Here is a 26,448-nt window from a genome sequence, read left to right as displayed (position 1 = left end):
CTCTCTCTCTTCTCTCTATCGTTCCGTTCCTGCTCCCAGCTGTTCCTATTCCCCTAATCAATCATTTAGTCTTCCCACACCTGTTTCCTATCTTTTCCCCTGATTAGAGTCCCTATTTCTCCCCTTGTTTTCCGTTTCTGTCCTGTCAGATCCTTGTATATTGTTCACCGTGCTGTGTCTTTGTATCGCCCTGTCGTGTCGTGTTTCCCTCAGATGCTGCGTGGTGAGCAGGTGTCTGAGTTTGCTACGGTCAAGTGCCTTCCCGAGGCAACCTGCAGTTCATGATCGAGTCTCCAGTCTGTTCTCGTCATTACGAGTGGAATTGTTCTTTATGCTTTATTTACCGCTCCGAATTGTCTAGGAGTATTGAATATTTACTTTACTGGATTAAAGACTCTGTTTTCGCCAAGTCGCTTTTGGGTCCTCATTCACCTGCATAACAGAAGGATCCGACCAAAGAATGGACCCAGCGACTACAGATGCTCGTAACACTGCCGTCGAGATCCAAGGAGCCATGCTCGGCAGACACGAGCAGGAATTGTCTGCTGCTCGTCATGCCATGGAGAACCTGGCCGCTCAGGTTTCCGACCTCTCTGGACAGTTCCAGAGTCTTCGTCTCGTGCCACCTGTTACTTCCTGGTCTGCCGAGCCTCCGGAACCTAGGGTTAATAACCCACCTTGCTACTCCGGGCAGCCCAAGGAGTGCCGCTCCTTTCTCACCCAGTGTGATATTGTGTTCTCTCTCCAACCCAACACATACTCTAGAGAGAGAGCTCGGGTTGCTTACGTCATTTCACTCCTTACTGGCCGGGCTCGAGAGTGGGGCACAGCTATCTGGGAGGCAAGGGCTGATTGTTCAAACAATTACCAGAACTTTAAAGAGGAGATGATTCGGGTTTTTGACCGTTCAGTTTTTGGTAGGGAGGCTTCTAGGGCCCTGGCTTCCCTATGCCAAGGTGATCGATCCATAACGGATTACTCTATAGAGTTTCGCACTCTTGCTGCCTCTAGTGACTGGAACGAGCCGGCGCTGCTCGCTCGTTTTCTGGAGGGACTCCACGCAGTGGATAAAGATGAGATTCTCTCCCGGGAGGTTCCTTCCAGTGTGGACTCTTTGATTGCTCTTGCCATCCGCATAGAACGACGGGTAGATCTTTGTCACCAAGCTCGTGGAAGAGAGCTCGCGTCAACGGTGTTTCCCTGCTCCGCATCGCAACCATCTCCCTCCTCTGGCTCAGAGACTGAGCCCATGCAGCTGGGAGGTATTCGCATCTCGACTAAGGAGAGGGAACGGAGGATCACCAACCGCCTGTGCCTCTATTGCGGATTTGATGGACATTTTGTCAATTCATGTCCAGTAAAAGCCAGAGCTCATCAGTAAGCGGAGGGCTACTGGTGAGCGCTACTACTCAGGTCTCTCCATCTAGATCCTGTACTACTATGTCGGTCCATCTACGCTGGACCGGTTCGGGTGCTACATGCAGTGCCTTGATAGACTCTGGGGCTGAGGGTTGTTTCATGGACGAAGGATGGGCTCGGAAACATGACATTCCTTTCAGACAGTTAGACAAGCCTACGCCCATGTTCGCCTTAGATGGTAGTCATCTTCCCAGTATCAGATTTGAGACACTACCTTTAACCCTCACAGTATCTGGTAACCACAGTGAGACTATTTCTTTTTTGATTTTTCGTTCACCTTTTACACCTGTTGTTTTGGGTCATCCCTGGCTAGTATGTCATAATCCTTCTATTAATTGGTCTAGTAATTCTATCCTATCCTGGAACGTTTCTTGTCATGTGAAGTGTTTAATGTCTGCCATCCCTCCCATTTCTTCTGTCCCCACTTCTCAGGAGGAACCTGGCGATTTGACAGGAGTGCCGGAGGAATATCATGATCTGCGCACGGTCTTCAGTCGGTCCCGAGCCAAATCCCTTCCTCCTCACCGGTCGTATGATTGTAGTATTGATCTCCTTCCGGGGACCACTCCTCCTCGGGGTAGACTATACTCTCTGTCGGCTCCCGAACGTAAGGCTCTCGAGGATTATTTGTCTGTGTCTCTTGACGCCGGTACCATAGTGCCTTCTTCCTCTCCGGCCGGGGCGGGGTTTTTTTTTGTTAAGAAAAAGGACGGTACTCTGCGCCCCTGCGGGGATTATCGAGGGCTGAATGACATAACGGTTAAGAGTCGTTATCCGCTTCCCCTTATGTCATCAGCCTTCGAGATTCTGCAGGGAGCCAGGTGCTTTACTAAGTTGGACCTTCGTAACGCTTACCATCTTGTGCGCATCAGAGAGGGGGACGAGTGGAAAACGGCGTTTAACACTCCGTTAGGGCATTTTGAGTACCGGGTTCTGCCGTTTGGTCTCGCCAATGCGCCAGCTGTTTTTCAGGCATTAGTTAATGATGTTCTGAGAGACATGCTGAACATCTTTGTTTTTGTCTACCTTGACGATATCCTGATTTTTTCACCGTCACTCGAGATTCATGTTCAGCACGTTCGACGTGTTCTCCAGCGCCTTTTAGAGAATTGTCTCTACGTGAAGGCTGAGAAGTGCTCTTTTCATGTCTCCTCCGTTACTTTTCTCGGTTCCGTTATTTCCGCTGAAGGCATTCAGATGGATTCCGCTAAGGTCCAAGCTGTCAGTGAGTGGCCCGTTCCAAGGTCACGTGTCGAGTTGCAGCGCTTTCTAGGTTTCGCTAATTTCTATCGGCGTTTCATTCGTAATTTCGGTCAAGTTGCTGCCCCTCTCACAGCTCTTACTTCTGTCAAGACGTGTTTTAAGTGGTCCGGTTCCGCCCAGGGAGCTTTTGATCTTCTAAAAGAACGTTTTACGTCCGCTCCTATCCTCGTTACTCCTGACGTCACTAGACAATTCATTGTCGAGGTTGACGCTTCAGAGGTAGGCGTGGGAGCCATTCTATCCCAGCGCTTCCAGTCTGACGATAAGGTTCATCCTTGCACTTATTTTTCTCATCGCCTGTCGCCATCGGAACGCAACTATGATGTGGGTAACCGCGAACTGCTCGCCATCCGCTTAGCCCTAGGCGAATGGCGACAGTGGTTGGAGGGGGCGACCGTTCCTTTTGTCGTTTGGACAGACCATAAGAACCTTGAGTACATCCGTTCTGCCAAACGACTTAATGCTCGTCAAGCTCGTTGGGCGTTATTTTTCGCTCGTTTCGAGTTTGTGATTTCTTACCGTCCGGGTAGCAAGAACACCAAGCCTGATGCCTTATCCCGTCTTTTTAGTTCTTCTGTGGCTTCTACTGATCCCGAGGGGATTCTTCCTTATGGGCGTGTTGTCGGGTTGACAGTCTGGGGAATTGAAAGACAGGTTAAGCAAGCACTCACGCACACTGCGTCGCCGCGCGCTTGTCCTAGTAACCTTCTTTTCGTTCCTGTTTCCACTCGTCTGGCTGTTCTTCAGTGGGCTCACTCTGCCAAGTTAGCTGGTCATCCCGGTGTTCGAGGCACTCTTGCTTCTATTCGCCAGCGCTTTTGGTGGCCGACTCAGGAGCGTGACACGCGCCGTTTCGTGGCTGCTTGTTCGGACTGCGCGCAGACTAAGTCAGGTAACTCTCCTCCTGCCGGTCGTCTCAGACCGCTCCCCATTCCTTCTCGACCATGGTCTCACATCGCCCTAGACTTCATTACCGGTCTGCCTTTGTCTGCGGGGAAGACTGTGATTCTTACGGTTGTCGATAGGTTCTCTAAGGCGGCACATTTCATTCCTCTCACTAAACTTCCTTCCGCTAAGGAGACGGCACAAATCATCATCGAGAATGTGTTCAGAATTCATGGCCTCCCGTTAGACGCCGTTTCAGACAGAGGTCCGCAATTCACGTCACAGTTTTGGAGGGAGTTCTGTCGTTTGATTGGTGCGTCCGTCAGTCTCTCTTCCGGGTTTCATCCCCAGTCTAACGGTCAAGCAGAGAGGGCCAATCAGACGATTGGTCGCATACTACGCAGCCTTTCTTTCAGAAACCCTGCGTCTTGGGCAGAACAGCTCCCCTGGGCAGAATACGCTCACAACTCGCTTCCTTCGTCTGCTACCGGGTTATCTCCGTTTCAGAGTAGTCTGGGTTACCAGCCTCCTCTGTTCTCATCCCAGCTTGCCGAGTCCAGCGTTCCCTCCGCTCAAGCGTTTGTCCAACGTTGTGAGCGCACCTGGAGGAGGGTGAGGTCTGCACTTTGCCGTTACAGGGCACAGACTGTGAGAGCCGCCAATAAACGTAGGATTAAGAGTCCAAGGTATTGTTGCGGCCAGAGAGTGTGGCTTTCCACTCGCAACCTTCCTCTTACGACAGCTTCTCGTAAGTTGACTCCGCGGTTCATTGGTCCGTTCCGTGTCTCCCAGGTCGTCAAACCTGTCGCTGTGCGACTGCTTCTTCCGCGACATCTTCGTCGCGTCCATCCTGTCTTCCATGTCTCCTGTGTCAAGCCCTTTCTTCGCACCCCCGTTCGTCTTCCCTCCCCCCCTCCCGTCCTTGTCGAGAGCGCACCTATTTACAAGGTACGTAGGATCATGGACATGCGTTCTCGGGGACGGGTCACCAATACTTAGTGGATTGGGAGGGTTACGGTCCTGAGGAGAGGAGTTGGGTTCCGTCTCGGGGCGTGCTGGACCGTTCACTGATTGATGATTTCCTCCGTTGCCGCCAGGATTCCTCCTCGAGTGCGCCAGGAGGCGCTCGGTGAGTGGGGGTACTGTCATGTTTTGTCTTATATTGTCTTGTCATTTTGCTTTTCCTTCTGTTCGTTTTCCCCTGCTGGTCTTTTTAGGTTCGTTCCCCTTTTTCTCTCTCCCCCCTCTCTCTCTTCTCTCTATCGTTCCGTTCCTGCTCCCAGCTGTTCCTATTCCCCTAATCAATCATTTAGTCTTCCCACACCTGTTTCCTATCTTTTCCCCTGATTAGAGTCCCTATTTCTCCCCTTGTTTTCCGTTTCTGTCCTGTCGGATCCTTGTATATTGTTCACCGTGCTGTGTCTTTGTATCGCCCTGTCGTGTCGTGTTTCCCTCAGATGCTGCGTGGTGAGCAGGTGTCTGAGTCTGCTACAGTCAAGTGCCTTCTCGAGGCAACCTGCAGTTCATGATCGAGTCTCCAGTCTGTTCTCGTCATTACGAGTGGAATTGTTCTTTATGCTTTATTTACCGCTCCGAATTGTCTAGGAGTATTGAATATTTACTTTACTGGATTAAAGACTCTGTTTTCGCCAAGTCGCTTTTGGGTCCTCATTCACCTGCATAACATGTTGCAGACTCCGGGGCCTAACAGAACAGGTGTATTTGTACTCAGATCATGTGACACTCAGATTGCAGACAGGTGGACTTTATTTAACTAATTGTGACTTCTGAAGGTAATTGGTTGCACCAGATCTTATTTAGGGGCTTCATAGCAAAGGAGGTGAATACATATGCACGCACCACTTTTCAGTTTTTTATTTTGTAGAATTTGAATCATGTTATTTTTTCCATTTCATTTCACCAATTTGGACTATTTTGTGTAAATCCAAATAAAAATCTATTTAAATTACAGTTTGTAATTCTACAAAATCGGAAAAATGCCAAGGGGGATGAATACTTGCAAGGCACTGTATGTAGGGCATTGTGGCATAACATTCCAATAGTGTTATCCAGTACATCCGTATCAGATGTGTAAATACTTAAATGTGTTTAAATGCATTTATTGCTCGCCATTTATGGCTTGTTCGCTCTCTGTGTGTGTGTGTGTGTGTATGGCTGGCTGATTAATGTATACTCTGTGTGTGTGCGTAGGGAGGTGATGATTTTGACCGTGATTACGCCTTGAGCTGCGAGGTGAGTGTGGTGCGCGGTGTGGATGACTTCGGCTTTCCGACACACTGCAGCCGGGGAGAACGTAGACAGCTCTTCATGCTGGCCAAGAAAGGTACTGCGTGCTCTGATCTACAGTAACAACATAGCACAAATATTACATACAGTGCGTGCAGGTTTGATGTCAATTCCAATTTAATTTAAATTCCATTTAAATTATTGAATTCAGTCAGGAAGTGGATAATTTACTTTGAATTAAATTCACATTTTTAAATCTTCAAGTTATGGAATTGAAATATATATATTTTTTAATTGGAATTAAATTGGAATTGTTAAAACATCTTTTAGATTGAAATTCAATATTCCTACATTTACCAGTTAATGGAATTAATGTACAGAGTATCAAAAATGTACTGTAGGATTTGTTTTTAGTAATTTCAGCATCTATTCCTATATTTACAGTATAGCTAGGCTGTCTGAACAGTGACATACATTAGAATTAGAATGGTTGGGGATAATATTGAATTGGGAATTCAATTACTGGAATTGACCGAACATTGGAATTCAGAGGAATTGAATTTTCTCTGAATTCAAAGACTGACCTGGAATTTGAATTTAATTCAATGGAATTTACAGGGAGCGAGAACAGAATTAAAATGTAATTTGTGGAATTGACCCAAACTCTGATACAGTGTGATACTTTATCCTCAACGGCAATTAAAACCAATTAAAACCAAATATAATTGAGCTCATGTAACTGAGCTCATTAACTCCAGCAGTTTAAGTTGATATGTTTTAGGCTATTCATTTACATTTAAAGAATAACAATGAATATGAGGGCTGCTATCAATTTTAATAATCTTGAGGACACCAAGCAAAAGCAATCAATGCTCCTTCTCACACAGTAGTGTGTGTAGCTCAAGGCAGAGTTCCACAGCTCAAGGCCGAGTTCCACAGCTCAAGGCCGAGTTCCACAGCTCAAGGCAGAGTTCCACAGCTCAAGGCAGAGTTCCACAGCTCAAGGCAGAGTTCCACAGCTCGGCTGGTTTTCGCTTCACCAAATTTATGTTACCGAATGGCCCAAATAGAAATCAGTCACTAGCTAAAAGGCAAGGACAAAAATCTGCAGAACTGCTGTCATCGAAGAATGGAGCAGAGCATCCCTGCACTAACCAATCAGACCTATAGCAAACATGATTGATTGACACTTCTTCCAGCTCTGGACCAATTGGCAGAGGAGTTGCCAGGGAAGCTGTACTCAAGAGCAGAACTGTCACAAGACAAAGAAGACAAAGGAGTGACCGTGGGAGCCCCTTCCCTTTCCCAGTTGAGGAACGGGGTGGCCCGTGACTGGCCTGACTCCAGAGCTGTATGGTCAGTGCTGCTCTTTAAGTGCCACTGGCATGTTCCCTTCTTTACAACCTAAATCATTTATTGTGTGTGTTGTTTACCTTTTTTATGCACTAATATTCTTTGTGCAATGAAAAATACGTAAATATAATGTCATGTTCACACGTTAATGTTGCAATAACTGCTCGAGGGTCTGTTTTGCCTTTTAGTCCACAGTAGTTGTAAACTGGATGGAGAAGTAAAAACAACTGCTCTACGGTCTGTTTTGCCTTTAACAGTTCGTTACTAATCTAGTGGAGAAGTGAGGCAGTGCACTCTTCTAAATATAGGAGTAAATCATCATGAATATCTGTTTAAATAAACCCCATATTATTCAAACCATTTTAAAGAAGCAACAAAAAATATCATGGTGTCACAAACCCAGCTGATTCTGTAGCTCGACCCAGGTCCTGTGATGAATCAATATTACTCAAAATGTACAAACAGTACAACCCAGTAAGATGGTGCCTTTACACAATGGGCCTTCTAACAGATTAAAGCTATGTTTCCAGCAAAACAGCAGCACACCACTTGTTTTAGTATATGGCTGAGGGACGAGGCTATATCGAACTACTCTCACATTCATAACAGCACTCTAGATGCAAGGACTGGCCCTGTAAGTCTATTGAACACTGATACTGTTGTGATGACCATTACCACTCTGCAGGATCAGTAAAGACGGGACTCTGGTGGTATGGGTCAATATTGACGACCACCTCAGATTGGTGACCACGCGAGATGACGCCAACATCGCAGAGGCCTTCCAATGTATCTGTGTCAATATCCTTAAGGTTGGTACCCTCGGAAGACACAGATCCTGATTGCATGATTACCTTAAAGTGGAACTGACAGCATTTTAGCAACATGAAATCGTATTAAAATCAGTTCATAAACACTGAGGACGAATACTTTTTAAAATTCTTATTGTTTTAATTTAGTTTATATTGCAACAATAATAACATTATTACACATCAATACAGGGACATTCCTGTGAATACAATGACATTTTTTTAATAATAGAACACCAGGCGAATCCGACCCCAAAATAAAAAAATTAATGACATCATTAATATGTGACATTAACATTAACAGAGAGATTACTTCTAATAATTTTTCCAACTTAAGTTTCAGGGATTTATACAATTGTAACAGTTCAATTAAAAAAAACTACAAAATTAGGAATATTTCCACCCAATATACATTTGTGAATATAATATTTGGCCAAGAGAATAATAATGTTAATAAAATAGTTATAATCGGAATTACAAGGATATGTATAATGCCATTTAACATCAAAGGTAAACATAGGTAATTCTAAAGATTTTACACACAACAATTCATGAAACCACTTAGACAAAGTAATTTCCTATTTTTCATAAATTATTTAAAAGTTTGGGAATTACGTATACTAAGGCATTTGTGAAAATGCTACAGCAACATTGATTGGGAACGCGGCCGTGCACTTGGACTATGAAGAGACACTGCAGTAAATACAACCTAATAAAAACATCGGTCTCGTCCAGGACCAGTCTACGCAAATACAACCTAATAAAAAACATTGTCTCGTCCAGGACCAGAGTCTACGCAGGCCGATGCGCCAAAGCCAATCAGATCTAGTCTCACCATTTTACACGCCCTAGCAGAGCTGGTTATGCGCTTTACATGTTATCCAGAGCGTTCGTGACTAACTATTACCAAAGACTGTTATAACTAAATCAATATAAACCACAGTTTTGTCGTTTCAAATGGAAACAAACGAGTCAAGCACAGGCTAGCGAGATCATATTCAAGCACTCCAGCATATTTTCCTTAGGGAACACCTAGCCTGCGAAGTGCAATAACGCAATTAGCCTTTGCACCCCGGCCCTTCTACACAACACAATTTGGAAAAAAATCCATCTGGTTCCATCTTCTCCCACTGCCTGCTACGGGGCTTCCTTTAACTAGCATTTGGTAATGGATGGAAACGTCAAGCGGATGCCTCACATTTATACATCAAGTGAAATATATCGGTCTCATTGTTCTAGCTGTGCAACTACTTTCTCCGCCTGTTTACAGACACCGATCATATTGAGCGGATATTGCGCATTCGTAAATTCATCAGCCATTCTGCGCTCTGGGACATAGACGAGTGCTCTGAAAACGGAGTAGATAAAAAAAGCCAGAGTGAATTTTCGAACGCAAGAGATATGTTAACTGAATAACAGTCGTTTAAGTTCTTGCTAGCTAACCAAATGATACCTGCATCTCTAGCTGTGTATAGGCACCGAAAAACGATACGGAGGGGGCACTCACTCACACCTCCAATGACATGACATCCTCCTAGCTAGCTATCTAGCTAACGTTAGGCTAAGCTTGCTACATAAATATACTGAACAAAAATATTAACGCAACATGTAACGTGTTGGTTCCATGTTTCATCAGCTGAAATAAAAGATGCCAGGAATGTTCCATAGCTCAAAAAGCTTATTTGTCTCAGATTTTGTGCACAAATGCCTTTACATCCCTGTTAGTGAGCATTTCTCCTTTGCCAAGATAATACATCCACCTGACAGGTGTGGCATATTAAGAAGCTGATTAAACAGCATGATCATTACACAGGTGTACCTTGTGCCGGGGAGAATAAAAGGCCACTAAAATGTGCCGTTTGTCACACAATGCCACAGATGTCTCAAGTTGCTGACTGCAGGAGTCCACCAGAGCAGTTGCTAGAATTTAATTGACAGTTTTATCAAATTTGGCAGTACGTCCAACCGGCCTCACAACCGCAGACCACGTGTAACCATGCCAGCCCAGTACCTCCACATCCGGCTTCTTCACCGGCGGGAAATTTAAGAATATTTCTGTCTGTAATAAATCCCTTGTGTGGGGAAAAAATCATTCTGATTGGCTGAGCCTGGCCCCCCAGTGGGTGGGTCTATTCCCTCCCAGGCTCACTCATCGCTGCGCCCCTGTCCAGTCATGTGAAATCAATAGATTAGGGCCTACTTAATTCATTTAAATTGACACATTTCCTTATATGAACTGTAACTCAGTAAAATAGTTGAAATTGTAGCATGTAGCGTTAATATCTTTGTTCAGTATAGATACGCTAGCCTATTAGCCACGTTATGACTGATGTGATCCTTGCCCTTGCTAGTTTGATTGTATGGTCATTCCCAGCCTTAGTTACATTCACCCATTTTTGTAAAAAAAAAAAAAAAAATGAGCCATTGAAACTGAAACAGTGCATCCCGAATGGAGGCAGCAAACATTGTACCAGGCCAGCTCTGATTTACAACCTGATAGCAATATTTTTGGCAAGACCAAGAAAAGTATTGGTCAATTATATTAACCATGCACAGTAATACTTTAAAGTCTACTTTTGTCATTTAAAAAAAATATTTGTACTTTAAGTAAAGGTTGTCTAAAAAGTAACTACATTCCTAAAGAAAATAATGTACTTTTTACTCCATACATTTTCCCTGACACCCAAAAGTACTCGTTACATTTTGAATGCTTAGCAGGACTGGAAAATGGTCCAATTCATGCACTTGTCAAGAGAACATGTGGACATCCCTACTGCTTCTTATCTGGAGAACTCAGTAAATACAAATGCATAATTTGTAAATGAGTGTTGATTCTAGCCCTGGCTATCCGTTAATGTTTTAAACAAGAAAATGGTGCCATCTGCTTTGCTTAATATAAGGAATTGATTTACTTAAGTGTTTATTGACTTTTAAGTATATTTCAGCAATTACATTTCAATTGGATATTTAAGTATATTTAGAACCCAACCTCTTATAAAGTTGCTTTTGTGGCATAAACTGGGAATTTTATATTTTTGACTGAAATTAGGATTGTCTGTTTCATATCTGCAAAGTAGTTAACATGCTATCAGTCCCACTTTAAGGAAGTGTTAGGCAATTCTGGGTCTAAAGAAGCACAGGTTGTACACGAGTGTACAGACTTTTGTTCCAGCATAGCAAGAAGGTGTTTAATTCAACCATGTTTCTGACCGCTGTACCGGTTAGTGATATTGCACATTCAGTAAGACTACGCTTAGCCATAGGCCATTTGAATTTCTGATTCCTACCACCAAACTTTTACCCTTTTCACACTTCTGAGCCACGTCCGAACTAAGCTCTAATGCGCTAGCATATAGTTTGGGTCAGCATGATAGTATGAATGTGGTATGGATTAGAGGTCAACCGATTAAGATTTTCAACGCCGATAACGATACAGATTATTAGAGGACCAAAAAAAGCCGATACAATTTTTACAAATCGGCAGATTAATCGGTATTTATTTATTTATTTGTAATAATGACAATTACAACAATACTGAATGAACACTTTTTAAAACGTAATATAATACATCAATCAAATCAATTTAGCCTCAAATAAATAATGAAACATGTTCAATTTGGTTTAAATAATGCAAAAACAAAGTGTTGGAGAAGTAAAAGTGCAATATGTGCCATGTAAAAAAGCTAACGTTTAAGTTCCTTGCACAGAACATGAGAACATATGAAAGCTGGTGGGTCCTTTAACATGAGTCTTCAATATTCCCAGGTAAGACGTTTTAGTTATTATAGGAATTATAGGACTATTTCCCTCTATACCATTTGTATTTCATATAACTTTGACTATTGGATGTTCTTATAGGCACTTTAGTATTGCCAGTGTAACAGTATAGCTTCCGTCCCTCTCCTCGCCCCTACCTGTGCTCGAACCAGGGACACATCGACAACAGCCACCCTCGAAGTATCATTACCCATCGCTCCACAAAAGCCACGGCCCTTGCAGAGCAAGGGGCACAACTACTTCAAGGTCTCAGAGCGTGTGACGTCACTGATTGAAACGCCATTAGCGCGCACCCTGCTAACTAGCTAGCCATTTCACATCGGTTACACCAGCCTAATCTCGGGAGTTGATAGGCTTGAAGCCATAAACAGCGCAATGCTTGAAGCACAGTGAAGAGCTGCTGGCAAATGTACGAAAGTGCTGTTTGAATGAATGCTTACAAGCCTGCTGCTGCCTACCACCGCTCAGTCAGACTGCTCTATCAAATATCACAGACTTAATTATAACATAATAACACATAGAAATACGAGCCTTAGGTCATTAATATGGTCAAATCCGGAAACTATCATTTTGAAAATAAAACGTTTATTCTTTCAGTGTAGTGGGTTCGATTCCCGGGACCACCCATACGTAGAATGTATGCACACATGACTGTAAGTCGCTTTGGATAAAAGCGTCTGCTAAATGGCATATATTATTATTATTATTATTATTATTATATACGGAACCGTTCCGTATTTAATCTAACGGTTGGCATCCCTAAGTCTAAATATTGCTGTTACATTGCACAACCTTCAATGTTACATCATAATTACATAAAATTCTGGCAAATTAGTTTGCAACGAGCCAGGAGGACCAAACGGTTGCATATACCCGGACTCTGCTGGCAATGAACGCAAGAGAAGTGACACAATTTCCCTAGTTTAATATTGCCTGCTGACATGAATTTATTTCAACTAAATATGCAGGTTTAAAAATATATAATTCTGTGTCTTGATTTTAAGAAAGGCATTGATGTTTATGGTTAGGTACATTCGTGCAAAACGATGATGATATTTTCGCAAATGCGCTTTTGTTAAATCATCCCCCGTTTAGCGAAGTTGGCTGTCTTTGTTAGGAAGAAATAGTCTTCACAGTTCGCAACAAGCCAGGCGGCCCAAACTGCTGCATATACCATGACTCTGTTGCACAGAACGCAAGAGAAGTGACACAATTTCCTTAGTTAAAAGAAATTCACGTTAGCAGGCAATATTAACTAAATATGCAGGTTTAAAAATATATACTTGTGTATTGATTTAAAAAAAGGTGTTGATATTTAGGTTCACATTGGTGCAACGACAGTGCTTTTTTCGCGAATGCGCTTGTTAAATCACTCGTTTGGCTGATTCAATGATAAAGTAACGGGCGATTACTTTGATTATATGCAACGCAGGACAAGCTAGATAAACTAGTAATATCATCAGCAATGTGTAGTTAACTAGTGATTATGTTAAGAGTGATTGTTTTTTATAACATATGTTTAATGCTAGCTAGCACCTTACCTTGGCTGCTTGCTGCACTCGCATAACAGGTAGTCAGCCTGCCACACAGTCTCCTCGTGGAGTGCAATGTAATCGGCCATGATTGGTGTCCAAAAATGCAGATTACTTGAAAATCGGCCCTAATTAAATCATCCATTCCGATTAAATCGGTTCGTCCTTTAGTATGGATGTCCAATCCAAACTTCTGTGGTGGTGAAAAAAACCATGTCTATTAATAGAAATTTAATGGGGCAAAACTAATGAGCTATGACCGTCTCTTGTTGTCCAGTTGGAGGCACTGTACAAAAAGCTGAGGCACCCATTCCTCTGGAAGCAGCAGCTTGGATGGGTAGTGAGCTCTCCAGCAGATGTGGGGACCGGCCTGAGGGCTAGTGTTCGTGTCAAGCTGCAACACCTGCCCAGACACAAACGTCTGGAAGACGTCCTCAGGAGACTGCGCCTCCGCATGGACAACACCGGTAATGCACATGGACGGGCTGAAATTGTTTTAGTGAAAACTAATTTGAGTAAAAAATACATCTATTCTGAATATCAGCGCTTCCTTGGCACATTTGACAGAGTTTTTGTACAATTGGCAAAACATATATAGGTCATGAATCATTCTTCTAGATATTCTGATGAGTATAACTTGGTGTAATATACACTACATATACACAAAAGTATGTGGACATTCCTTCAAATTAGTGGATGCGGCTATTTCAGCTTCACCCGTTGCTGAGAGGTGTATAAAATCGAGCACATAACCATGCAATCTCCATAGACAAACCAGAGAATGGGCTTACTGAAGAGCTCAGTGACTTTCAACGTGGCACCCTCATAGAATGGCACCTGTCCAACATGTCAGTTCGTCAAATTTCAGCCCTGCTAAAGATGCCCCAGTCAACCAAGTGTTGTTATTGTGAAGTGGAAACAAGCTCACAGAACGGGACCGCTGAAGTGCATAAAAATCATCTGTCCTCAGTTGCAACACTCACTACCGAGTTCCAAACTGCCTATGGAAGCAACGTCAGCACAAGAACTGTTCGTCGGGAGCTTCATGAAATGGGTTTCCATTGCTGAGCAGCCGCTCACAAGCCTATGATCACCATGCGCAATGCCAAGCGTCGGCTGGAGTGGTGTAAAGCTTTCCGCCATTGGACTCTGGAGCAGTGGAAACACGTTCTCTAGAGTAATGAGTCACACTTCACCATCTGGCAGCCCAAAGGACAAATTGGGCTTTTCGGATGCCAGGAGAACTCACCAATGCATAGTGCCAACTGTAAAGTTTGGTAGAGGAGGAATAATGGTCTTGGGCTGTTTTTCATGTTTCAGTTCCAGTGAAGGGAAATCTTAATGCTACTACAGCATACAATGGCATTCTAGAACAATTCTGTGCTTCCTACTTTGTGGCAACAGTTTGGGGAAGGCCCTTTCCTGTTCCAGCTTGACAATGCCACCATGCACAAAGTGAGGTCCATACAGAAATGTTTTGTCGAGATCGGCGTGGAAAAACTTGACTGGCCTGCGCAGAGCCCTGATTTCAAACCCCATCGAATACCTTTGGGATTAATTTTAACGCCGACAGTGAGCCAGGCCTAATTAAACAACATCAGTGCCCAACCTCACTAATTCTCTCGTGGGTGAATGGAAGCAAGTCCCTGCAGAAGTGAAGAGGCTGTTATAGCTGCAAAGGGGAGGACCAAGTCCACATCAATGCCCACGATTTTGGAATAAAATGTTTGACGAACAGGTGTCCACATACTTTAAGTCATGTATTGTATAATGTCTGTGTATATAGTATCTATATATGCTATAAGTTAGTTACTTTAATTTTTATTTTTTTACACAAGGATAAAACAAATATACTGCTATAATTTCCTCCAAATTGACAAGCAAGTCCTTACATACCCTACTTTAATATGGTCGAAATAACTGAAGTTCTTACCTCTTTCTCCTTAGACTGCAGTGAAGTGTATAACATCAGTAATGCCCAGACAATCGGCTTGGACGAGGTGGGGTTCACGCAGCTAGTGGTGGACGGGGTCAAGCTGCTCATCCGCATGGAGAAGAGGTTAGAGGGGGAAGAGAAAATCGATGATCTGGTGCCTTTACAGAAGTAGAGCTGAGGAAGATGGGAGGGAAAGGGATTCCTGTCCTAATCAACAAAAACTTCACATTTTAGTAGATTGACTGGGAGCGTGCTATTGCAATACAGGGCTTTTGCGAGAATGACATGACCATGAGTTTTTCTAAAACCAACAATGTTTGAACAGTTGACTATGTTAATGTTGATTGTACTGTGTTCTAATTCAATTAACGCTGTGACATAGGTACAAAGACTCATTTCATTAATATTGCATAAGTAAAATACTTTTCAAAAGTTCAAAATTATGCTTATGTGCTGTATATAAAAACTGTTTGACTTCAAATATTTTTGCATAATTTCACCTGTTTGCTTTCAGTATGAAGTTTGGCATGGCCACACACATTAGGATAATCATGAGCTACAGAGCAATATACACTGCTCAAAAAAATAAAGGGAACACTTAAACAACACAATGTAACTCCAAGGCAATCACACTTCTGTGAAATCAAACTGTCCACTTTGGAAGCAACACTGATTGACAATACATTTCACATGCTGTTGTGCAAATGGAATAGACAACAGGTGGAAATTATAGGCAATTAGCAAGACACCCCCAATAAAGGAGTGGTGCTTTACAGCCCCACACCGTGCAGGACGTTTGGCATTTGGCGCCCTGTGCTCTTCACAGATTGAAGCAGGTTCACCTGAGCACATGTGACAGACCTGACAGAGTCTGGAGACGCCGTGGAGAACGTTCTGCTGCCTGCAACATCCTCCAGCATGACCGGTTTGGCGGTGGGTCAGTCATGGTGTGGGGTGGCATTTCTTTGGGGGGGCCGCACAGGCCTCCATGTGCCTGCCAGAGGTAGCCTGACTGCCATTAGGTACCGAGATGAGATTTTTAGACCCCTTGTGAGACCATATGCTGGTGCGGTTGGCCCTGGGTTCCTCCTAATGCAAGACAATGCTGGACCTCATGTGGCTGGAGTGTGTCAGCAGTTCCTGCAAGAGGAAGGCATTGATGCTATGGACTGGCCCGCCCGTTCCCCAGACCTGAATCCAATTGAGCACATCTGGGACATCATGTCTCGCTCCATCCACCAACGTTGCACCACAGACTGTCCAGGAGTTGGCGGATGCTTTAGTCCAGGTCTGGGAGGAGATCCCTCAGGAGACCATCCGCCACCTCATCAGGAGCATGCCCAGGCGTTGTAGGGAGGTCATACAGGCACGTGGAGGCCACAAACACTACTGAGCCTCATTTTGACTTGTTTTAAGGACATTACATCAAAGTTGGATCAGCCTGTAGTGTGGTTTTCCACTTTAATTTTGAGTGTGACTCCAAATCCAGACCTCCATGGGTTGATACATTTGATTTCCATTGATCATTTTTGTGTGATTTTGTCAGCACATTCAACTATGTAAAGAAAGTAGTTAATAAGAATATTTCATTCAGATCTAGGATGTGTTATTTTAGTGTTCCCTTTATTTTTATGAGCAGTGTATATTTCTATACAAATTACAATGCTCTTTCCAGGATGTATCGTTCCTCCATGTTACTCGGGTTATGTTAAACCGATTGGCTGTGAAGCCATGGTTACTCACACAAAATTGAATAGTAAATACTGGTAAAAAAATAACAAAATGACACCAGACATTTGCTTGAGACTCCTTTCAAGTAAGCTTTAATATTGTGCACGAGTGAGACTGAATCTAGATGACTCAAGCTTTCCTCGCATGTATGTAGTGGTAGGAGGGCTTTCGGTGGGGGGAGGGGTTAATGGAGATGAAAAGGGCGAGGCATAATCATTTACATTTCTTTAACACTTTCTGCTTCTCCTCTTCACTTGATCTGCTAAGGCAACACAATAGACATCCTCTCTGGAAGTTGTACCGTTAACAATTAGGAATATGCATTTTTCTTCCACGTGCAGTACCCCCTCCAAACCCCCCTGCTCCCATAATGCCACAGAAAGTCAGCGGTGGAGATTTCTCGCTCAGCTTCCAGAAGGACTCACAGCTTTTAACCTTTTTAACCTTTGCTTTTTCCTTTCTATTGTGTCTTTTGAAATGAGGAAATAAAATGTCTGCATTCTGTTTCCATTCTCTACGCTGCGTTAAAGGGTGCGGTCTATAGGCCCATCTCTCATCTTTACTGTAATACAACATGGAATACCATTGCACAGTTGACCCTCATTACTTTTCATACAAAATAACAAGTAGAAACGTACCAGCACTAGTGGTTATTTTACGTACTCATCGCAATCACTAATTACAAAGGGGAAAAACCTAAAACAAAATAAAAATGTGCGAAACTAGCTATATCCTATTTTTTTTTCTCGTACAAGTGAATGCCTCAGAAATACCAAGCAGCACATTAAAAGGCATAATGTGGTGGAATAAATACAATATATTTTGCAAGAAAATAAAATTGATCACAAAACAAGTCAGACAGGTGTCGCACAGTAACTACCAATTAACTGCAGTTTAGAAGGAAGTAAGAGAAACAGAGGGATATAGTCACTAGTGAGGTCAAACTGCTTGGGCATCATTTTGTGTGAACCCTTAAAGCTTTGGGCATTCTCAAGCAGAACATGATATATTTGAGGCAGTTATAATAATTGATGTCACTTCCTGACCTAGAATGGTGGCCGGTGCATTTATGCTACTAAAAGACCACAAATAGTGTTTTGAATGGGTAGTTTTGTCCCAATATTTGTTTGAAGAGCATTTGATTAATCATCGAGCGCAATGCCAGCGACAACTGCAACACTGTGTTAAAGACTGCATAAAGCGGACTTTATGAGAGCGGGCTTAAAATTGAGTGCAACTGAACAATTTGTGGTGCTGCTAGTCTACACTGTATATTTGCGTTCTCAAAGATAATTAAAGGACATGGTTCGTCACATCTGACTTAGCCAACATAAGATCCCTTATGTAAATTCTATGCAATAAACAGAACATTTTAAACTGCAGTGCTAACGTCATCATCCAGCTACGCTACATGAAAGAGGGTTGTGAGAATGGCCAAAATAGTGCATTAGGAGGAATGACTTGATTAGGGCTTTGGGATGTGTAGAGTTTTGCTTTTCAACACAGATCACGTCACTCGATCTCTCCTGTATTGGGAAAGGAACTTATTATCCATGAAAAGTAAAAAATAAGCTTGTTTTTTTCCTTTTCCCCGTGATAATAAAAAATGTTTTTTTTCCCCTTCTAAACATTAGATTTCATGGAGGCAAACAATCTACAAATATGTCAACAACAAGAAAAGAACTCCAAACGAAAAGAAAAAAAATACAGTATGACACATTTAAACACTTTCTGTACAGAAACTCAAGACTATACAATACCTGCAGACATTATGCTGAAGAGTCCTGTTTTATACAACTCTATGAACAATACAACAAAACATTCTCTATTTTATTTTATACTGTACATGTGGAAAAAGTAGCTTTGCAGTCTCTTATTTCAACCCCCTTTAATGGTAGTTTAGCAATGGAATTGAAATTTTGCGGGCCATTGATACAAATGTTTTCATATCATTGCAATAATGGTCAGTTCTCACCTCTCGTTATAATCAACGATTTTGTAACACAGGGGTTTGCCTTGGGGAGGAAAAATGGGAGTGTATTTTGTGTCGATTCACCAAGCAATATGGCAGTAGCCTCGAATAGCGGTAAACTCAATATTGCGGCTGACTCTCTTGGGCCCGACACGTGGGGTGCCCACAAACTCAAGGAACACCAGGATTATGTCCTCTGCCCCCCACCCCTTTTCAGTGTTGTATGTTAATTCTCTTTAGTTTGTTTAGTCTTCCCAAAAGTCACTTTTCACAGCTTGAGCTCGTTGGCCACTTTGGACGCAATATTCTTGAAGGCGATGGACGTGCCTGAGATCCGCTTGAAGCGCACGCCGTTGAGTGAGAGGCGTGGCAGCTTGCACACCTCCATCTCCCATTGGACCAGACTGTCCTGGCGGGCGTCGCCGTGCACGCAGAAGAGCATGAATCGCTCGCGCTGCTCGTAGTCGCAGTTGTTGGCATCCAGGACCTTCCGGATCTCGCGCATCATGTCGCCGGGCTCCATGGATGAGGTAGTCTTCATGCTCCATGTGAAGCGCAGTGAACGGGGTTTGGAGTCCCGGGAACCGTCCTCCTTGGGTTCCCCTGACACGCTCCTGGAGAGGAAAAGAACACAGGCAATAGTGTTAATTGAATGGGAGATAAGTAGGTAGACGCAAAACCCTAAAAGGTTGGTGAGGTGCTGACCATTAAATGTTTTTTTTTTTTTTTTAAAGAGTCATATGACGTGGTTGGGAGTATATAGAGCGTGCGACTATTTATTTTTCAAAGATGGAACGGGGGGCATAATAGAGGACAAAAAGTAACGCACAGAACTTATATAACCCATGTGTTTGAGACCTCGTAAGACTGACAACTGAATGACTCAAATATTTTATTCAAAGATTACGCACCTATTACTTATTTCCGTGTAATACACACTCGGATCAGACTCTTCTAGACAGATTAAACACACACATGGCCCACCAAGGTCTAGCAAGAATATGGTACTCAGGGTCACGCCACTTAGGCACAAAAAGCGCAAACACCACCGCTGTGTGACAGAGGGCATGGGGACAAAGTACACACATAACAACAAAGAACAGCACAACAAGAGTGAACCGGTGACATTCGCTTAGGATCCTGAGACTAGTAGTGACCCTCATTGACATGCCATGCTATCATTTCGAGGTTGTTGTTGCCTTTTCTGCGGGCGGCTGTGCCGATGCCTCACCTTGGGGGGTCTGTACTGCCACTGGCCTCTCCTTCAACCGTGGCCCTTTGGGAAGCAATCAGAGTTCAGAGTTCAACAGAGCAGTGGAAGGGATCATCAGTGTACACACAGACGATGGGATATGTGAACGTGAAAAGGAAGAGGGTGGGATGGGGTCAAACCTATAAACATACACAGTCACGCAACTCAACTCGTTCTGGGGAGGCAACTGGCGAGGACTGCCAAAAAACCAACATGACACGTATATTGGCAAGCGAGCTAAAACGGAGGATGATACAATGTGGAAATCATGTGAACAGAGAGAGATGGATGATAGAAGTCATCTACAGTACACAACACACTCAAACCAAAGAACGAAACAAGAAGAAGAAGTCGGAAAGTGAGTGCAGGTGTCTGCAAACTCCAAGGCATCACAGGCAAGGCATCTCGGAAGTCTCAATCTCACTCTGTTAGTGGTGCAGGGTCAGATAGGGGGGGTGGATAATGCGGAGCGGTGTAGTGCCCCGGCACAGTGGATTTTGGGGTGGGGAGGGGATAGGGAGGGGTTAGGGAAGGGGGGGCTGGCACCAGGGCATGAATGATTGCATGTCGTTGAAGAGGGCTTAGAATTGCGATGAAGAGAGGGTGTGGAGGTGAGTCATTGTGGGGATATAGACATGGTAACCCATTCTGTGCGCTCCTACCTCTGGCCAGCCCTGAAAGACATAGTTCTAAAAAACAACAACAAAAAAACAAACAATGAAAGAAGTCAATTTTAAAATAAATTGGTCTTTTTTTTGTTTTTTTTTGGATTGTAACTATGGATGGAAACGGAAAGGCAGAAAAGGGTGTTGTGGAAATGTTGTTCAATGACTTTCTCATAATGTGGCAGACATGTACGATCAAATGGTGATGGGTCCACGACGTCAGCAAATCGATCCCAATGTTCCATTAACAAATGATGTGCTTAAATACGCGTTACATATGCTTTCAGCAATAACGCTAAATTCACTATGGGCTGATTGAAGGCACTAAGAACCAACTAGTTCATACTGGTTGGTTCATAACCAGTTCATACCTACTACACATGGAACGTCTGATTAACAATTGCTTTCAACAAACTATAAGAACAAAATCAAAACATTTCATCTTAAATAAAAAATATTCATAAAAAATGCACATTGATTGCTACAGTAGCGTACGATGAGTGTATAGAACCTCGCAGTTATGCAGGCAGGCTGCAGTGTGATAGGTTAGTTTGTCATGCTCTAAGGGTGGAGCCCCGGGCTGGTGATAAAAAGCAGGCTCATTTTACCCAGTGCCCTTGACTGACTGCAGCACGGTCACAGATACTGCAGACTTCACACACTCTGTGTGTGTGTGTGTGTGTGTGTGTGTGTGTGTGTGTGTGTGTGTGTGTGTGTGTGTGTGTGTGTGTGTGTGTGTGTGTGCGCGTAAGAGAGAGAGACTGCATGCATTTATGTATGCGTGTCTATGCCTTTGCGTGTGGTCCTGCAAGTGCGTGAGCATATCTTTAAGCAGCCCACGTCTCTCTCAGACCAGAGCCTGCTCACCACAGGCTCACCTAGAGGAATAGGGCCTGGACACGGCATCTGTGGGCTTAGCGCGCCGGGGTTAAGTTTACCCTAGGAACAGATCTATAATCAGCTTTCCCTCCCCCAATCCTAACCTCAACCATTAGTGGGAAATGCTGAACTGACCCAAGATCAGTGTCTAAGGTCAACTTCACCTGATGCAGGATTGAGAGAAAGAGGAACACAACCACACACTATTATCCCTCTCCACACTCAAAGCAGCCTTGTACCTTACATGGTACCCTAGTAAAGAATTACATATATTGACTAGTACAAAATATGCAGCTGTTACTTTCAATATCAGATACTTTTAAATAATGGAGATGTGCCCGGTACAATGAAACCTATAGAATGGGCCCAAAATTGCCAACTCTGCTCAGCCTTGCACGCAGTTGTGGATAAATCAAGCGCACCTACAATACTTCAGGGTAGGCCATCTGACTATTTGTCCCAGGTTTGGCAAACATATTGGTATGGTGCATTTTCCGCCCATTTCCACTGACCTGCGGACAAACTTGGAGGTGATCTTGCCGATGATGCCCGAGGAGGTGCCCCTGCGCGCCTGGGACAGAGCCCCAGTGTCGTGGGAGAGTGTGGGCGAGGCGGGCGGACCGTTGTAGGTGGCCGAGCGGCGGTCTCGAAGTTGGGCCCCGTGGAAGGTGGAGCGGCTGGAGGAGCCGCGGGGGAAGCGCGTGCGGTCAGGCGGCGTGGCGGCCGTGCTGCTGCTGATGCTGTGCGCCGACGGCGAGGCCGTGGGAGGGCTGCGGAGGGAGAGGGGGAAGAATAGGTGCAGGGAAAGAGGAAGTAGAAAGAAGATATAGATAAGAAATATCACCTATTTCTTCCCTCACCTAATATCAAGGCATTAGTAGTAATAGAACATTAAACAAATTAAGTTCCATCTCTGACTTCTAGGAAATAATATCGTATGGCAATGAAAATACATGGACATCCTAACAAGTCATTTCTCACAGTTCCTTAACCCTCCATTGTCTTATACCCTTGCTCAACTCTAAATGTACCCCTACCTTTAGGCACTTCATTTGACCTATATACTAGGCGGTGTCAGAGGAAGGCCCAAAAAATGCTCAAAGACTCCAGTCACCCAAGTCATAGACTGTTCCCTCTGCTACCGCACGGCAAGTGGTAACGGAGCACAAAGTCTAGGACTAAAAGGCTCCTTAACAGCTTCTCCCCCCCAAGCCATAAGACTGCTGAACAACTAAACGAATCAAATGGCCAACGGACTATTTACATTGACGCTCCCCCCTTTGGTTTTATACTGCTGCTACTCGCTGCTTATTACCTATGCATAGTCACTTTACAAATTACCTCGACTAACCTGTACCCCCGTACCTTGACTAGGTACCGGTACCCCCTGTATATAGCTTCATTGTTATGTAAATGTATTGTGTTACCTTGTGATTTTTTTACTTTAGTTTATTTAGTAAATATTTTCTTAACTCTATTTATTGAACTGCCATGTTGGTTAAGGGCTTAAGGGCTAGTAAATAAGCATTTCCTGTCGTATTCGGCATAAGTGACAAATAAAATGTGATTTGATTTAGACCTGAACATTTTTTTTTATAGAGTAGGTATTAGTAATTCATATAACTTGGGCCCCTTCCTATTTGGGACTTGAGCACCTATCACTCTCTCTAGCCCCCTAGCTCACCCCTTGTACTCCGCGTTGTCGTCTATGGGAGGCAGTGGGGACTTGATGGGGTGGCCCGACGCCGACATGGACTTGACATGACGCGGACGGGTGGAAGGGACAGCTGAGGCTGCCCCTGACGACGGTGAGGAGCCACTGGCCGAGCCTGACATCTCAGTCAGACTGAGAGAAAGACAGCGAGAGACCGAGAGACAGAGAGCAGGACGGTGAGAGAAATAAGGCGAAAGAAAGGGGTAGAGGGGACAAGAAGGGTCACAGGAGGAAGAACACAAGGAAAGCGGGAGAGAGGGGTAGAGAGGGGGCAAGAAGGATCACAGGAGGAAGAACACGAGGAAAGCAGGAGAGAGGGGTAGAGAGGGGGCAAGAAGGATCACAGGAGGAAGAACACGAGGAAAGCAGGAGAGAGGGGACAAGAAGGATCACAGGAGGAAGAACACGAGGAAAGCAGGAGAGAGGGGTAGAGAGGGGGCAAGAAGGATCACAGGAGGAAGAACATGAGAAAAGCAGGAGAGAGGGGTAGAGAGGGGGCAAGAAGGATCACAGGAGGAAGAACATGAGGAAAGCAGGAGAGAGGGGTAGAGAGGGGGCAAGAAGGATCACAGGAGGAAGAACACGAGGAAAGCAGGAGAGGGGGGTAGAGAGGGGGCAAGAAGGATAACAGGAGGAAGAACATGAGAAAAGCAGGAGAGAGGGGACAAGAAGGATCACAGGAGGAAGAACACGAGGAAAGCGGGAGAGAGGGGTAGAGAGGGGGCAAGAAGGATCACAGGAGAAAGAACTCGAGGAATGCAGGAGAGAGGGGTAGACAGGGGGCAAGAACAGGGAGAGAGTCAGTTCTAGAGTCACACTCCAACGCCTACATATTTAGGCAGGTAAACATTGTCAACAGCAATCAAAGCTGCAAACGTTATCAACAGCAATCATCCCCATCGCCCTTCTCACCTGCTGTCCTTGCCATTGGGAATGGCCGTGTAGTGATCTGTGCTCGACCGCTCACACACGTACGTGTTCCTCCTGGTCATAGCGTTGCTGTTCTATGGGTCACACACACGCACACAGACACACACACAGAAACACACAGCCTTTAATAACTCACAATGTAGACTATTTCTGTTCTGACCGTCCCACAAAATAAAAACCATAATGGAAGCTAAGTATCTAGTGACTAGTTATGACTAGTCTGATGGGTTCTAAATTACTTTGGGAATGACCAACTTTCCTGTACATTTTGGGATAGAAAACTACTTTGTGCCAGTCATCCCCTGCTTATTTTTAGGCAGAAACCATAGCCCTCTGAATATTATAATACATATCCTGCATAGCATTTTGACCCCCAAAAGGGCATTTTGATCTCTCACCCCTGAGGCGGTGGATGACTTCTTCCTCTCCTGTGCCACCAGCGGCGAGGTGGGCACGTCAGCCTTGGAACCGGCCGTGCCAAGCTTGTGGGCGGCATCGCCCTTGTCACTCTCCACGCTGTTGGCCTGCGCCCGCTTGGTGTAGGACATAGACGGGGGGATAGAGGGCGCCACTGAGGAGCCACAGAGCAATGACAACAGTATGGACTTTATTTTTTTTAACAAGGAAGTCCCCATTGTGGTTTCCGCCGAGTTAGGGCAAATATCATTTAACTTCAGTCAATGCAGAACATTTATATAATAATTAAACAGTTAAAACTACATTTGTGTGTTTTATTGACTGGCACCCACCTAAAATTCCTACTGGTGTTAAGTAATTAAATGTACTATACTAGGCCACATGTAAAGAAAGCTCTGCTTGCACGGGTTGCACACGGTTCAAGTGTAAAGGGAACTTCCTGAGGCTAATCAGTTCAACTTAAAGGGACATTTCAGGATTTTGGCAATGAAGCACTATCTACTTCCTCAGAGCCAGATGAACTTGTTCAGTTTGAAGGAAGTTGCCAACTACCATTAGCGCAATTGTTAATTACCGTTAGCACAATGACTGGAAGTCTATAGAGCCCCACAGTGGAGGTGTCATAATACGCATAACACCTAGTAGTCAAACAGGGAAATGATTCCAATCATTTCTCCACAATTCATTTTTACCATTGGGAATTTTAGAAACACTTAAAATACGGGTTGTGTTTTGTGTAGGCTAACCCTGGCGTGACGTTTTGATAACTATGTAAATTGCTCTCGGACAAAATGACTTATATTCTCGGACAAAATGACTTATATATATTCCATTTACTCTCAGATTCAAAAATACTTATTAGCATCAAAGTAGACATCATGCAAGACTACAAATCCCTGCATGCCTCTCTGCACGTCATCTCTAGCTGACACCTTTGCTAGGAGTGTCCCCTTTGGTAGTGTCAATTTAAAACTTGCACAAGACATTTCACAGAATTGCCTATTTAAAGAAATGTAGCCAATTTATTCATTACTACATTTAGCTAACATAGTTAATCCACAGAATCTTACCTTTGCCTCGACTCATAAGTCTCATCCAGACCACCATGGCGTTTGTAGTTGTTTATGATAACCACATTAGCAGCTAATTAGAATGTCATTTTTGGGGGGTAAATACAGGCAAATATATTGATAAAAACCACCTTGTCCTAGAGAGATTAACACGGTAATCAAAACATTATGCCAGGGTAAGCCTACACGAAACACAGTCCTTATTTTAAGTGTTTTTACAATCCACTATGGGATAGATAATGAAACCATTTCCTTGTTTGACCGTTAGGCTTTATGGTTATTGGTTTGTACTGCGATACTCTATGGGAAAAGAGTATCGCAGTAGACAAGGGCTCTCCAACCCTGTTCCTGGAGAGCAACCCTCCTGTAGCTTTTTAAAAATCCAACCCCAGTTGTAACTTACCTGATTCAGCTCATTAACCACCTATTTACAGTGCTTTCAGAAAGTATTCATACCCCCTTGACCTATTCCACATCTTGTTGTGCTTGTTACAGAATGTGTCTCCTTCCTGAGCGGTATGACGGCTGCGTGGTCCCATGGTGTTTATACTTGAGTACTATTTTTTGTACAGATGAACATGGTACCTTAAGGTGTTTGGA

General features: G+C 43.9%; 2 protein-coding genes across 7 annotated transcripts in view; one reads left to right on the top strand and one right to left on the bottom strand.

The window, feature by feature from the left end:
• Positions 1-15,906, top strand: part of zgc:172076 — a 25,244-nt gene extending 9,338 nt beyond the window's left edge. The window contains exons 5-9 of the mRNA XM_046330090.1: positions 5,779-5,911; positions 7,014-7,170; positions 7,853-7,976; positions 13,560-13,749; positions 15,230-15,906. Of these exons, the coding sequence (XP_046186046.1) occupies positions 5,779-5,911; positions 7,014-7,170; positions 7,853-7,976; positions 13,560-13,749; positions 15,230-15,390 (765 nt within the window). The 3' untranslated portion in view covers positions 15,391-15,906. The remainder of the gene's footprint in view (positions 1-5,778; positions 5,912-7,013; positions 7,171-7,852; positions 7,977-13,559; positions 13,750-15,229) is intronic.
• A 1,112-nt stretch (positions 15,907-17,018) lies between these two features.
• Positions 17,019-26,448, bottom strand: part of LOC124015325 (serine/threonine-protein kinase MARK1-like) — a 101,373-nt gene continuing 91,943 nt past the window's right edge. For 2 of the 6 annotated variants that reach the window (XM_046330497.1, XM_046330498.1), the window contains 7 exons: positions 24,760-24,932; positions 24,344-24,435; positions 23,402-23,563; positions 22,230-22,487; positions 20,836-20,862; positions 20,153-20,197; positions 17,019-19,535 (listed from right to left, as the gene is read on the bottom strand). In XM_046330497.1, the coding sequence (XP_046186453.1) occupies positions 19,190-19,535; positions 20,153-20,197; positions 20,836-20,862; positions 22,230-22,487; positions 23,402-23,563; positions 24,344-24,435; positions 24,760-24,932 (1,103 nt within the window). In that variant the 3' untranslated portion in view covers positions 17,019-19,189. The remainder of the gene's footprint in view (positions 19,536-20,152; positions 20,198-20,835; positions 20,863-22,229; positions 22,488-23,401; positions 23,564-24,343; positions 24,436-24,759; positions 24,933-26,448) is intronic. The other 4 variants (XM_046330499.1, XM_046330501.1, XM_046330500.1 and 1 more) reach the window with 2 other exon arrangements.

The sequence above is a fragment of the Oncorhynchus gorbuscha genome, linkage group LG26, assembly GCF_021184085.1.
Source record: "Oncorhynchus gorbuscha isolate QuinsamMale2020 ecotype Even-year linkage group LG26, OgorEven_v1.0, whole genome shotgun sequence".
NCBI lineage: Eukaryota > Metazoa > Chordata > Actinopteri > Salmoniformes > Salmonidae > Oncorhynchus > Oncorhynchus gorbuscha.
This window is presented reverse-complemented; position numbering and strand designations above follow the sequence as displayed.